Source organism: Sinocyclocheilus rhinocerous, unplaced genomic scaffold (genome assembly GCF_001515625.1).
Source record: "Sinocyclocheilus rhinocerous isolate Xijiao unplaced genomic scaffold, SAMN03320098_v1.1 scaffold132, whole genome shotgun sequence".
Lineage (NCBI taxonomy): Eukaryota > Metazoa > Chordata > Actinopteri > Cypriniformes > Cyprinidae > Sinocyclocheilus > Sinocyclocheilus rhinocerous.
Window position 1 is genome coordinate 369185 of NW_015627050.1, and position 14217 is coordinate 383401.

The 14217-nt window shown below is 36.7% G+C and overlaps 2 protein-coding genes across 2 annotated transcripts in view; one reads left to right on the forward strand and one right to left on the reverse strand.

Annotated features, from left to right (window-relative positions):
- LOC107720723 (dihydropyrimidinase-related protein 2-like) overlaps nucleotides 1-6049 on the forward strand; it is a 28006-nt gene extending 21957 nt beyond the window's left edge. The window contains exons 10-14 of the mRNA XM_016528545.1: nucleotides 520-661; nucleotides 879-1049; nucleotides 2905-3084; nucleotides 3983-4148; nucleotides 4960-6049. Of these exons, the coding sequence (XP_016384031.1) occupies nucleotides 520-661; nucleotides 879-1049; nucleotides 2905-3084; nucleotides 3983-4148; nucleotides 4960-5051 (751 nt within the window). The 3' untranslated portion in view covers nucleotides 5052-6049. The remainder of the gene's footprint in view (nucleotides 1-519; nucleotides 662-878; nucleotides 1050-2904; nucleotides 3085-3982; nucleotides 4149-4959) is intronic.
- A 4541-nt stretch (nucleotides 6050-10590) lies between these two features.
- LOC107720731 (alpha-1A adrenergic receptor-like) lies at nucleotides 10591-13468 on the reverse strand. The gene is made up of 2 exons (XM_016528553.1): nucleotides 12462-13468; nucleotides 10591-10988 (listed from the first exon to the last, which is right to left on the reverse strand). The coding sequence occupies exons 1-2, from the start codon at nucleotides 13378-13380 to the stop codon at nucleotides 10591-10593; spliced, it is 1317 nt and encodes a 438-aa protein (XP_016384039.1). The 5' UTR covers nucleotides 13381-13468.
- Between the last annotated feature and the right edge of the window lie 749 nt (nucleotides 13469-14217).

Sequence of the window (14217 nt, forward strand, 5' to 3'; positions counted from 1 at the left end):
TTTTATTATTATTATTATTAGTAGTAGTAGTAGTAGTAGTAGTAGTAGTATTAATTGAAAGACAACAACAATCATAATTATTATTATTATTATTTATTATATTAATAATTATTATATCATAATATTTTTTAGTATTTAATTTTATTGTTATCAATTTAATAGTGCAAATAATTATGATATTACTACTACCACTACTTCTACTTCTACTACTACTACTAATAATAACAACAATATCCAGATATGCAGTGGAATATCCAAAATATAATATTAAATCATTTTAATAAATACACATTATTATTTACAACAACAACAACAATAATAATAATAATAAAAATAAAAATAATAATAATAATAAAATCTGAAGCACTTTTAGGGCCAAAAACAGTGTGAATTTAAAAAGTGGGATTTTTGGGACCATGTTTGCTCTGAAATGTTTCATTTAAACAGGACACAATTGTGAAAAAGGGTTCGCTAAGTGGAAAAATTGAAAATTGTCTCCTCATTCACTTCATGCTTCAGTGGGGATCTGCAGGTAACAGGAAGCGCTCACTGCACCTTTAACACCGCCCAGAGAGCTGTGGGTAAAGACGACTTTACCCTCATCCCTGAAGGAACCAATGGCACTGAGGAAAGGATGTCCATCATCTGGGACAAATGTGTGGTGAGGCAGAAATACTAGTCTGCAAATAATAAGGGGAGACATTTAATCACAAGCTACCACATTGCAGCATCTACACTTCCATCAGTCATATAAACAAAATCAGTCAGTGGTCATGTGAGCCTAAATAGTCCCAGCTGAGCAGACAAGCACACTCAAGTGAACACAAACACAACCGAGACAAACTGTCATCTCTCCCTGTGGTCCCCCTCGTTCGTAGGTAACTGGAAAAATGGACGAAAATCAGTTTGTGGCCGTCACCAGTACCAACGCCGCTAAGATCTTCAACTTGTACCCGCGCAAGGGCCGCATCGCAGTGGGTTCAGACGCCGATCTGGTTCTGTGGGACCCTGAACTCACGAAGATCATCTCAGCGAAGAGCCACAATCTGGTGAGATCTGCTGTCAGCAATGTCACGTGTGTTTACAATGGACCCTGGTTACTTTCCTAACACGTGGTCCTGGTCCTAGTGTGAATGATTAACTGGTGCAGGTTATTGATTGTGTTTATGTTTTCATGCCATCACATTAACGTCCCTCAGTGTAGTTAATTATTGAGTGAAGTTGTGTTCTTGTGGAAGTAGTTTGCAGTCGTGACCAGTGAACACTGGTTGTTCTGACCGAATGTTGGGTGTGGGTATGTTACTCATGCGAGTGATGTCATTCTCAGCTCTGCTGGGTAATTAACGTCTCCCTTCTGGTCTGGAGGAGTAACAGTGCGCACAACGCCATGAGGATCTTTTTTAATGTCTTCTATTTGTGTTCTTGAGCTTACAACACACTGGCTTTCACGGGTTGTGTTCTTTTGTTTGGTGGATTTTGTTTAACTTCATATCTAAACATCCGAGATTTATTTTAGAAGCAAAAGTGTGTAAGATAAATATTGTAAATAATGTATTAATATAATATAAATATTAAGATATTTGTATATAAATTATAGGTATTATTTACATTTATAATTAATAGTAGAATTAATCATTTATTCATATATTTAATTCATAGTTTAATATATTTCTTTTTAATCTATTTCAATAAGTAATGTAATAATAATGAATAATATAGAATACACTTGTTTCTAAAAATATATCTGGACTTAAAAAAAATATATATATATATATATATGGGCTTGTTTTTATCCCATATGCAAATATTTTTCCCCTTAAGTGTAAACCTCACTAAATACTGTAAGAATTATGCTTTAGACAAGAAAAGTGGGTTTGCAATGAATAAAACAGAAAATATGTGAGATATAATCACTAAAAGTTTTTTAAAAGAGACTTTTACTTTTAAGCAAGGATTCATTAAATGGATCAAAAGTGACAGTAAGGATTTTTACATTGTTACAAAAGAATGTATCAGTGTCCACGAAAATATTAAGCAGAAAAAAACTGTTTTCAACACTGATTATAATACTAATAAATGTTTCTTGAGCAGCAAATCAGCATATTAGAATGATTTCTGAAGGATCATGTGACACTGAAGAAAATTCATGAAAATTAACGAAAAATTGCTTTGCATCAAGGAATAAATTACATTTTTAAATATATTGAATTAGAAAATAGTTATTTTAAATTGCAATAATATTTCACAATATTGCTTTTTTTACTGTATTTTTTTATCAAATACATGCAGTCTTTGTGAGCTTAAGAAACTTTTATGTCTTAATATTTACAACACAATTCCGGTTCTCAAGTAAAGAAGTTAAGAAAACAGTTGTTTTACATTCAGAACTGTGGCTAATCAGTAGGTGTGTGAGCATGTGTGTGTGTTGATTATCAGACTCACTGAATAACCTCATGCTGTTTTTAGGTCTTGTGGGACGTACTGTATTGCTTTTAGCAAAGCGCCAGTAGCATTTAGAAGGGTGGTCACACTTTTGCCAGCACACACACACACCCTGTAAACTTTAATATACTTCCTCCCTCATTCACTCCCTCTCATTTCCAACATTCCTTGTTTGTACTGTATTTCTAAACTGGTCTGGGTTCTGACAACTTGTCCTCAACATAGTGTTTAAATAGCTGTCTGAAAGGATCAATAATGATTTCCAACGGGACATCACCTCCATTTCCACCAGAATATCATGCTTCATTATGTGGAAGGGATCTGGATTGTTTGTGCAATGATTTCTTGCTTCATAACCATCGAAAGCTTATAAAATGTTATACATTGGAAATGTTTGTAAATCGACATTAGGTTCTTGTTCTGTGTGTTGTTAGTGTCATGTTGTTGCTTCTTGTTTTCCAGGCGGTGGAGTACAACATCTTCGAGGGCACTGAGGTGCGTGGGTCGCCTCTGGTGGTCATCAGCCAGGGAAAGATTGTGCTGGAGGATGGGAACCTCCACACCACTGAGGGATCCGGCCGCTACGTGACCCGCAAGCCCTTCCCTGACTATGTCTACAAGAGGATAAAGGCTCGCAGCAGGGTGAGTTATGCATTCAACTTCCTTTATTTGATCAGGTTTTCTAATCTGAAGTTTATGGATACACAATCGATTAGTGACCATATTGTGATATTGATTATTATTACTAGTATTATTATCAAATGTTTTTGAATATTACAATATAATTTTTATAGAATACTACTATTATTATTATTTATATTTTTGTTCTATGCAATACTGGTTTAAAATATAGATATACATATACATTTTCTGTTTATTTTAGTTTATTATAGTTGTTGTTTTTAGATTTTATAAATAAAATAATCACAAAATATTACCATTTGTTATTTTATAGATTTTTTTTATAGAATATTACTTTTATTTTTGTTTATCATTATTATTATTATTGAATATTGATGTTTATTTTTATAGACTATTATTCTAAAAATATTCTATAATACTATATTTTTTTGTTTTCATGCTCATTACTTATTAATATAAATGTCAATTCATGCCTATCGCGTTTCTCATCTTATTATTGTTTATTATTATTGTAAGATCTTTGAATATTATAATTTGTTTTTATATAGAATGTTATTAGTTTTATTATAGATTATAATTTTTTATTATTATTATTTTCATTTTTTTTCATAGAATACTGATTATATATATACAGTGCATATATATATATATATATATATATATAGGTGTGTGTGTGTGTGTGTGTGTGTTTGTTATCCAAAAATAAATAAATAGATTACCCATTTATTCTGTAAATATACTTATTCATAAATTCAATTTTCATGCCTTTTAATATAATTGTCAATTAATGCCTATTAAGTGTTTTCTTTCTGCATTAAAACGTACTGTTTGTAGTTTCCTAAATGTTTGAGGTTATCAGATTAGCTGTTTTATTAATATTATCACTGTTGTTTTGTAGCTGGCTGAACTGAGGGGCGTCCCACGGGGTCTCTACGACGGGCCGGTCTGTGAAGTCTCAGTGACGCCCAAAGCTATGACCCCTGCTTCCTCTGCCAAAACCTCTCCTGCCAAGCAGCCCGATCAACCGGTCCGCAACCTGCACCAGTCTGGCTTCAGCCTCTCCGGTGAGCAGTTTAGAATATAAACTAAAAATCAATAGAGATGCATGATATTTCATTACCATATAGGCTGATATTAGAGATTAAAAAAAATACATATATATTTATATATAAATTAAATATTATTCAATAAAAAAATATAAGTTTTATTTGCTTAGTACTAGCCAGAAATGTAATATTAGTGAGAGATTTGTTGTTTTTATATCATTCACATGTAGGGCTGGGTATCGAGTTCGATACTTTTTAGGCACCGACTGACCGAATTGCCTCGATACCATCGAGTATCGAAAAACGTCTCGTCGTTCGGTACCAAATTTTTAAATAACTAAGGGGTTAATCTCATCAACGTCAGCGAGCCAATAAATCTGCAGCACTAGTTATTTCCTCTGAGTCAGAGCAGCGATCATGGAAGAGAGAACACAGACAAACAGTGCTGGAAGCTGCTAATGCTCATCAGTAAATCAGTGGAAAATGAATAGAAATGATGAGTCTGTCTGAGCTATGCGTTTTAAAACGAACACACACTAGTGTAAATTTAGCCTATAACAGATGTGTAAACTGAAGACTATTTGAGCTTTATTAATATTTGCACTGACTTATTGTATTGGTTACATTTTGTTCCTTTGTGCAGTGGCTCAGGAGATGAGTCTTTGAGTGTATTAACATCAACAAGCTGAAAAATAAAACCAATTTGGTTTTACCCTAACCCTAACCCAGCCCTATTCACATTAATGTATTGTGAAGCGTTTTGAACACTTTCACAGGAATGTTCATCATGTTTAAATATTTGATTTCCTTTTGATTTATCTTATTTCAGGTGCTCAGATTGACGACAACATCCCCCGCCGCAACACCCAGCGCATTGTTGCGCCCCCTGGTGGCAGGACCAACATCACCAGCCTGGGCTAGATGATCTCCCTCAGCCTGACAGGAGAATAGGGGGTTGGGGGGGAGGGGTGTCTATAACGGAGGTGTTTGCTGAGACCACCATGTCACATCAAGAACAGGGCCTATGATTCTCCACTCCCTAGTCTCCCAACCCCTGAGCTCCATCCCGATTCCCTTGTTTTTCTTTTCCCAACCTTACACCACTTCCTAAAGGAGACATCTAGAGAAAAAAAGCATTTGCCTCATGTGAAGAGAGAAGGAAAAAATGTAACATCCACATTTGAGCACTTCTGATTGTATGATTTTTATACTGTACTTTCGACCCACCACGAGTCATGTTATTATTTTTGTATTTAACTTTATTTGCTTTTTGAAATCAGAGGGATCAAGTGTGTGTATTAGAGAAGCTGTTTGTCATTGTTACTTATTAACAAGGCAGTGGTTAGAGTACTGGGTTTCTTGTGTCATTGTTTGTGGCTAAAAGTCTATTAAGACTTTTAAGTCTACTACATTAGGAATGTCTTTATTTTTGGGAATCTTTTACTAAGTTTTTTTGTTTTTACTCAAACAAGCCGTTTACATCATTGTGAACACCTGACCGTATTCCGCCCGTGCCCTTTCCGTGGCATTCAATGCGATCATTTCTGTACCAGTCAATAAAAGAAAGCTTTTCCAGTGGTTGCTGATTAAAAACCATGTGTTGTTTCACAACCAGAGATGTGTAATTAACACTGTTAATGTTACTGAAGAAGAAACCGCATGTAAAAACAAGCAGCTTAGCAATGTTGGAGAAAATAAGAGAGGACCACAAATGATTCTAGCTGGAAACCTTCCTTGTTCTAGCCTCAAACTCTTTTTTTTCGCACATGCTGCTTTAATACCCAAAGGCTAAGAAGAGGATAAAGTCAAGGTTGTATTTGGCCATGAAAAATAGTGGGCTGTTTAGCTACTGTGAGGACTATTGAGAACTTAAAAGGTGTTATCTATGGAAGGTTGATTCCGTCACGGGATAAAAAAAATAAAAAGGTAACTGCGACTTTTCATCTCATAATTCGAACTTTTTTCTCGCAACTCTGAGTTCGTATCTTACAATTCTTTTTTTCAGATAATTCTGAGAATAAAAAAAATAAAGTTGCAATTACTTTTTTTATTCCATACAGAAAAAAAACAGAATTGTGAGATGTAAATCAGAATTTTTTTGGGGGGGAAAAAAAATCAGAATTGCGATATATAAACTCGATTGCGAGATGTAAACTCGGAATTGCAAGAAAGTCAGAATTTTGAGTTTAGTTATATCTTGCAATTCTTGCAAGACTTTTTTTCTCAGAATTGGCAGAAAAAAGTCACAATTTCTTTTTAGTTTCCATAGTTAGCTTAAGAAAATGCTGTGCAATATGTGAAATTGGTAGCAATTTCCAAATGCACTAAAGCCCGAAGTATACTTAAGTGATGACGCGAACACTTGGCATATGTTTACAGCCGAACATGTTGCCTTTCAAAGTATATTTCATTTGATAGCGTGCGCAAACTCGATACATGCGGACTACAATTAACTAAAAACTACACATGTTGTCCCCTTGTGGACAAATTAATTAGTGTGAATGTGCATGTGTGAGCTAAATGAATGCGATTACAAAAATTGGGCTCCACGCGTACTAAGTATACTTTGGACTAAGAGTAACCCCCAGATATATGGTTCTGTTTGGTCGCGGCGCAAAACGAATGTGCCATGTGAGTCATGAGATTTTATGGTATTGAGTGACTGTGTCGCTACTTTCTATGTCAACAAATGTGATATCGCAAACCTTACGCTAATGTGTCTTTTTTGTATCTTTAACTCCAAGCTGTGCCTGAGATGTACTGATCACGTTGAGTACTTCTACAAGAGCTTGTTCATGTTTTTTGTTCGAAAACAACTCAGGCTGTTAAATGTAAAATAGCCGGTTAACCGATTCAAAGGTGCCAGATTTTTCTCTTAACTCGTCATAGTGCTTTTTAAAGTATGAGTTATCACAGCGCCATTTTTAATGTCGACATCCATTTTAGTGCCGTGGTAATATGCTGCATCCTGTAATAATATCATATAAATAAAAGTTAAAGGTTAAAGGTGATTTTCAACAACTGTGCCTGTGGCAGCTCCATGTTTTCGTGGTGTTATTGTATTTTATCAACGAATGAATGAGAAATTGTTAATCTGTTTGTTTTTCTTCCAAGTTGGTCTGGAAACCTGAAAAACATGCCATAAAAACCCAAAGGGCAATGCATTGAGCAGCTAGTACTCTAAGTTGAGCTAATACAGCTAGCACAGTGTCCGGTTTCTTCTCCTGTGTTTGACACATTTCCTTTTGAAACAAGAAGTTTGGACGGGACACACTGGGATCAGCTCTTTTAAAAGAACCAGGCTTTAGGCAGGCTATGTCAGTCATTTATTATGGTATTTGCTAATGCTAGTCGGTTGTGGAATTGAGGGAGGGACACTGTCACTGTAGAGAGCATCTGATTGGATAAAAATCTGTGTAGTACAAGATGAGTCATCAATATTTTTGGTTGGTTTGCAGTTAGGAGAAAGACGTTTTAAATCTGCCAACATTTAGAGTACAGCATGTAGATATCGCAACAAAACTCTTAAAGAAACGATAATCCACATTTTGTGAACTGTGCTAAAGCGTTCATCTCAGGCAAAGAAGGCATAGTAAGTTAAAATAGTAATAAAAAGGCTTTAACTGGTTTCACTGTGCCTTGCTTAAATCTCACTATGGATTAGCAACGGCAGGACTTTTTTGTAGTCTGTTTTTCATTTAGTAAATCCGTCCTCCAGCTGTTTTCTTTTCCCTCTTGAACATCGGCAAAATCTTGGCCTGTAACATCATCCATTGCTTGCCTTTTCCTCTGCGACTCAACACAGAGAAACAACAACAACACACACACACACACACACACAAACAAGCGATTCATTCCAACGCTGACAGGGTTTAAACTGACATATTCAGTGCTGCTTGTTATTGTATATATGCTACTGAAACTGTTGGGGATGTCAGTGCTTTCGAGTTCGCTTGCAAAACGTTAGTGATGTTAAAGTTTAGTAAGGTTGGAGGAGAAAGCTTTCAAGTTCTCTCTTTCTTTCTCTCTCTCTCTCTCTTTTGTTCGTTTTTTGCGTTCCCCAGAGAAAGTTTTCGAACGTTTTCTTCTGAGAAACTTTGCGTTCACTCGTACAAACTTTAGTCATGTTGAAGTTTAGTAAAATGAAATGGGAGGAAGAACTACAGGCCTGTAACAGGCCTGTCTCATTGCTTTCGAGTTCTCTTGCAAAAACGTTTGCGTTCCTTCGAGAAATTTTGCGTTCGCTTGCAAAACTTTGCGTTCTCCTGAGAAACATGGCGTTCACTCGCAAAACAATATAATGTTAACAACATGCGGCGGGAGGGAAAACTATATTCAAATACTTCTGCAAGCTATAAAGTTCTACGAGTGGACGCAAACTTTTTGTTTGTTTGTTTTTTTTGGTAGAACGCTATACTTTTGCGCGAGCGAATGAACAATTTCTCTGGAAATGCAATACTTTTCCAAAAGCGCGCTAAAGTTTTGCGAGTGAACACAAAAGTATTTAAATACAGTTTTTTCTCCCATATCATATTTTACTAACATGCAGGAAACTACAGCGATCAGCAGGAGAAACAGACTGCGCGCGCTGTTGGAACGGAGGGTGACGCGAGGTTATAATAATTCAAGTGGTCTGTTCGCACGGACTAATGTGTTAATAACGGCCGGCCGCTGCAGGCCCTGTAGAGTCTATCACCTCATGACTGTTATGATTGTTTTCTTTCTTCTTGTTTCTTTTTTTGTTTCTTGCTGACCTCGTTGCTTTTCCACTGTTCCTATGACGACTGTCTCTGCTAGTCAACAGGATCTGGCTCTTTTATTTGTCATGGCAACACATTACACATCAGAAGCATGCCCTTAGCAACCCTTCTGGGGCTGGTGCTATTAAAACAACATTGAATGGCTGGATCATTTCAACTGAATTGTAATTACAGTGTAATACAAACCATATACAGTAGCCTACCCAACTTATTGAGAAGGTAATCAGAATTAAATGGTTAAGGTATACATGTCATTCAAGATATATTCAGAGAAATCAACATCCACATTTTATTTAACATTTTGTTTTATATGTATTTGCATTTCTCCACAATCTTGCTTCTAAAATAAATATGATTACTTTTTATTTTAAATAGGTCTAAAACAAGACAAACATGTTCAGATATTTCATTTAATTGAAGTTGGTGTGAATATATGGCATAAGGCATGTGAGATTTCCTTGTCTTTTCCTTATCGAGACATTATGCAAGAGTTCAAATGAAACATGCCTTAAGCATTTCCTCTGATCCCAGAGCAGCTGTTGGCACTAATACTACACACACACACATACTTTGCTATGTACGCTTGCTATGTTCTTCTACGTGTGGTATGTAATCTAAAATGCAGATGCACTGAAAAGGTCATTCAATCTGAGATTGCCAATGATTTATAATCCCAAACCCTCTCTTTCCCCAATCCAGAAGTGAACATGTTGTGTGCTGGTGTTTATTCTGTTGGCTGTGCTGTTTGAGGATGTTTGCTTGCTTTTAAAAGTGTCAAATCCCTTGGATGGTGATGGGGAAAAAAGGAAAATTAATAAAAGGGGGAAAAAAGAGACATTTTCTCTTCTGTGTTCTTAAACTTCAGCCATTTGTACAATTTACATAAAAATAATTTTGAATCAGGAAACCAGAATTAAGTAGACTAATGCATCTCACTAACACATACTGAATCCTTTAGTAGTCTGTTATCATTATATCATCAAATTTGATCATCATCATGAGATTTATGATATTTGAACTATACATACACATACATATATTTAAATCTAACGTCTATTTTGAGGTTTAAATTGACTATTTTCTAAGATTATATGAAAAATATTACAAAACAAGTGTTTCCACAGCTTTTGGACCCCATTGTACACTCTAAGAAAAAAAAATGTAGAAAAATTAATATCGTCTCGGCAGAAAATTACCAGTACAATTTCTGTTCAGTTTACAGACATTTCCTTCAACTCTAAAAAACAATACAATGCAGCGCGTAATTCAAAATATGGGACAAACATGTAAAAAATCTTCATACTTCAACCTTCATACCACTGTCGCAGTCTGCAGCGGGTGTGCCCAGGAGGGCCACCAGATGACTGTGTTCTGGGAGCACATGGCCAGTATATTGGACTTTTCTTGGAGTGTATTTGTATTTGCACAAGTTTTGAAGACCTTACAAAAAAAAAATTGTTTCAAATGGTTTTGTCCACAATCATTTCATTACCAAGTGTTTTTTTTTTTTTTACATTCCAAAGTATGAATCCTCACAGTTAAACTTCACAAAAGTGCAGATGCATATTATAGATGTTGCCACAAGGTGGTGCTCCTGTATACGAGAATTAGCCAGATCTCTGGTCATTCGTGTTCCAGGCTCACAACCTTGTCTTTGTAAACTCCTTTGAAAAGTTATCTTTTATTCTTTCAAAAACATTTCATACAGCCTCACCGTCCATCTTGCATATGGAAACCTGATGAACTTTCATTGTCAGAGATGTTTCAGGTGCATTCAGGGCACTGTTGCTATGTGCAGTAAATGAGTTCTTATTTGCGGTAGGCGATGCATTAGTAGGCCCCCAGGAGTCAGTAGATGTAGATGGGAAACCCTGTGGAGATTTGGGGCCATGCATAGGGTCCCGAGCAGAGGCCGGAGGGCTCCAGATCCTGTGTGTTCTGCTGAGGCAGTGGCCACGGAGAACGTTCTGGAAGGCCTTCTTGAACTCTTGACTGAAGCACGGGTAGATGATGGGGTTGAGGCAGCTATTTAAGTAGCCAAGCCAGAAAGTAATTTTGAAGACAGTGTCCGGGGGTCTATGGGATGGGAAGATGGAGCCTTTGGAGACACGGAAAGAATGAAATGACAAAATTACTATATGGAGCAAGAGACCTCCATCATTCATAAGGTCACCCCAAGACGGAGGGTCAAATGGTTTTGGATGTTTCATATTTTCAAAGGCTTTGCTTTGATGTGCGCATTTCCTTCCAGTATTTTGAAAGCTTTGAATTGGATGCACAAATGACTGACTCATTGCATCTTAGCTGTCCAATTACTAAACACACAGGTCGATAAATAAGCTGCATTTCCATCAAAGTTCAAATGATTTGCCTGCAAACACATGTGGAATCCATAGAAAAGATGGTTTTCTGAACTAGGGCTGCTGTTAAAAGCCTCTGTTCTAGGTTGAAACAGACTGCAATACTTTCTCTTTCTTTCATAATTCATTCTTTTGTTGTAAACAAGCTCATTTAAATGCAATCTAAAAGGCCCAGCAAGGATTATGTCAACGTTGTTTACGCACAGAGGCATATTGTGCGAGAACATCGAGTCGTTTGGAAACATGGGTGAGAATAAACATCAGAAAATAAATGTAATGTGTTTCGCTTGAAAACAGAGTGTGTCTATTAAATACGCTCACATACCTCATTTAATTTAACGAAATATTTAGAGCAGTATGTTCTTAAAGGTTCAACAAAATTTGGTCATCGTTTACTCACCCTCATGTCGTTACAAATCCAACTTACTTTCTTCTGGATGTTTTCTGAGAAATGAAAATGAATAAGGAGGAAACAGCCAAAATGACACTCATGCACTATATTTCTGCTGAAGGCGTACAATAGATTTGTATGAGGAACAGACCGAAATTGAAGCTATTCAAATCTCATTTGTGGCTGTTTATATTTACAATAAGCTCCCCTCTGCAGTAGCTCTTAAATATTTTATCATCATTTTAAAGAAAAACAAAACTAATATAAAAAAAATAATTTAAAAAATGTAATAAAAATTGTGTGTGTGTGACCAAAATGTAGAAAAACAAAACAAACAAAAGCAAAACAAACAACACAACACAAGCTACTAACCAGTAGCTCTCAAAACTCATTCGCACTTTCACATTCAAACCTTAAATAATTTGCCATTATATTCTATAATTTTTCTACTAAAAACAAAAGTAATATTTACTTTTGTTTAAAGTAATACAAGTTGTGTAGTGTGACCAAAAACAAACAAACAAAAACAAAAATAGGCCTAAACAAAAACAACACAACACACACAATATAAAACAAAAAGCAAAACAAAACAAAAAGTCACTGAATAATATTAGATAATTGATTCTTTTATGACAAAAACATGTTTGTTCAGGTTGGAAAATGTTATGTGGTGCAACTGTGGTGTGAAATTAATATTGTACATTTATAAAAGAATATAAAAAAAATATCATCTGAATTCAAATTGTATTTTATTGTTTGTTTGTTTTGTTTTTTTGGATGGGCTTTGCTGTGTTCACAAAAACGTTTAGTTTATACTCACTTATGGGCAGCACCAGGAAAAAAGGCAGCCAGCAGAGCACAAAACATCCCACCACAATCCCCAGAGTCTTGGCCGCCTTCTTTTCCTGGGAGAACTTAAGCAGACGCATGAAGGCGAAGCGCGAGTTCTTCGAGTGTACTGCTTTCTCCTTCCCAGCGGCATGCTGGGCGTTGTGACAGTGGATCCGCAGGGTCACTCCGTGCTCATTTAACCCATTCGTCTGCCAGCCCTTCCTCATGGAACGAGTCTTTTGCCGGGCCACCACATACACTCTGCAGTACATTACCAAAATCACCGTCAACGGCACGTAGAAGGAGCATGCAGCGGAGAAGATGGCATATCCCGGCTCTTCATTCACTCTGCACACCGACTCGTCCTCCGGCATGGGCTCCCTCCATCCGAACAGCGGGCCGACAGAGATGGCAGCCGAAAGAGCCCATAGAGCCACCACTGCCGCCAGTGCCCTTCGACCTGTAGCCATGGAAGGGTACCGCAGCGGGTAACTGACGGCCATGAAGCGATCCACAGAGATCACGCAGAGACTGAGGATGGATGCCGTGCAGCATAGCACGTCAAGTGCAGTCCAGGCATTACATAAATGATGGCCGAACACCCAACGGCCCAAGGCTTCAGATGCGGCGGAAAACGGGAGCACCATGGAGCTCAGAAGTAGGTCTGCAACGGCTAGATTGGCAATAAAATAATGCGTCACAGAACGGAGATGGCGATGGCACACCACGGAGAGGATGACTAGGATGTTGCCCATCACACCGAATATTATAAAGAGCATCAGCACCAGGCCCAGAGCCAGTGTCTTAGTGATGTCTATGTCAAACGCAGGTATGGCAGTGCAGTTGGGACAGTTCTCAGGAAAAATGGTTAAACTTATGTTATCTTCTGCTGGAAGCACGTTGGTCATGATGTGAGAGTCCCTAAGTGCAAGTTATGAGGTTAAGATTGAGTAGCGGACATGCTGTGCAGATGATAACCATCCATGACTTTTAATATGTTTGTGGTTTCAACACAAACACGCTTTAGTAGCCTGCCAGTCACACGTGAAGACATTTGACTGACATTTCATCTTCTCAGGTATCTCTTTTGATATCAGCCATTAGCCATCATAGTTTTTTTCTGATCTTGCAACCTTAAAAAGAAAAAAAATACAGATTATAAGCAATGTTTCTGACAGGATTTTGTTTTTGCACCAACCCTCACATGCTAACTTGCTCAACCAAAAATCCAATGCTATTTTTCCCAACTCGTTTATCTTTTTTATGCAACCCTGTTATGGATATGTATCTTTAACTACAAGTGTAATGTTGGTTTTTGGGGTTTAAGTTTCTTGTCTTAGTTCTTGTCATTGTTATGTCCTTCAGTCAATGTGTCATGTTGTGATTGGTTGTTTTAGACATGTGTCTTGTTTCTCATTGTTTGGATTGTGTCATGTGACCCATTTGGTTTGATATATATATATATATATAGCCCTCATGTTGCCAATGCCATTGTCTCTTGTCTAGCTTTGTTCGTGTAATCTACTGTTTGGTGAGTTTGTTCATGTTTTTGCCAAGTCTTGTTCATTGTGTTTCTGCTCACTTTTGGATTTTATTAAACTGCACATGGGATCTCATTCAACTTGCCTCCAGTGGATGTTCATTACAACAAGTTAACATAAACATACAATAAGTAACTAAAGTGATTTAAGTTTCATTAACCTAATGAATTAGCATTTTAACGTTGCTTTCCAAATAAAACAGTA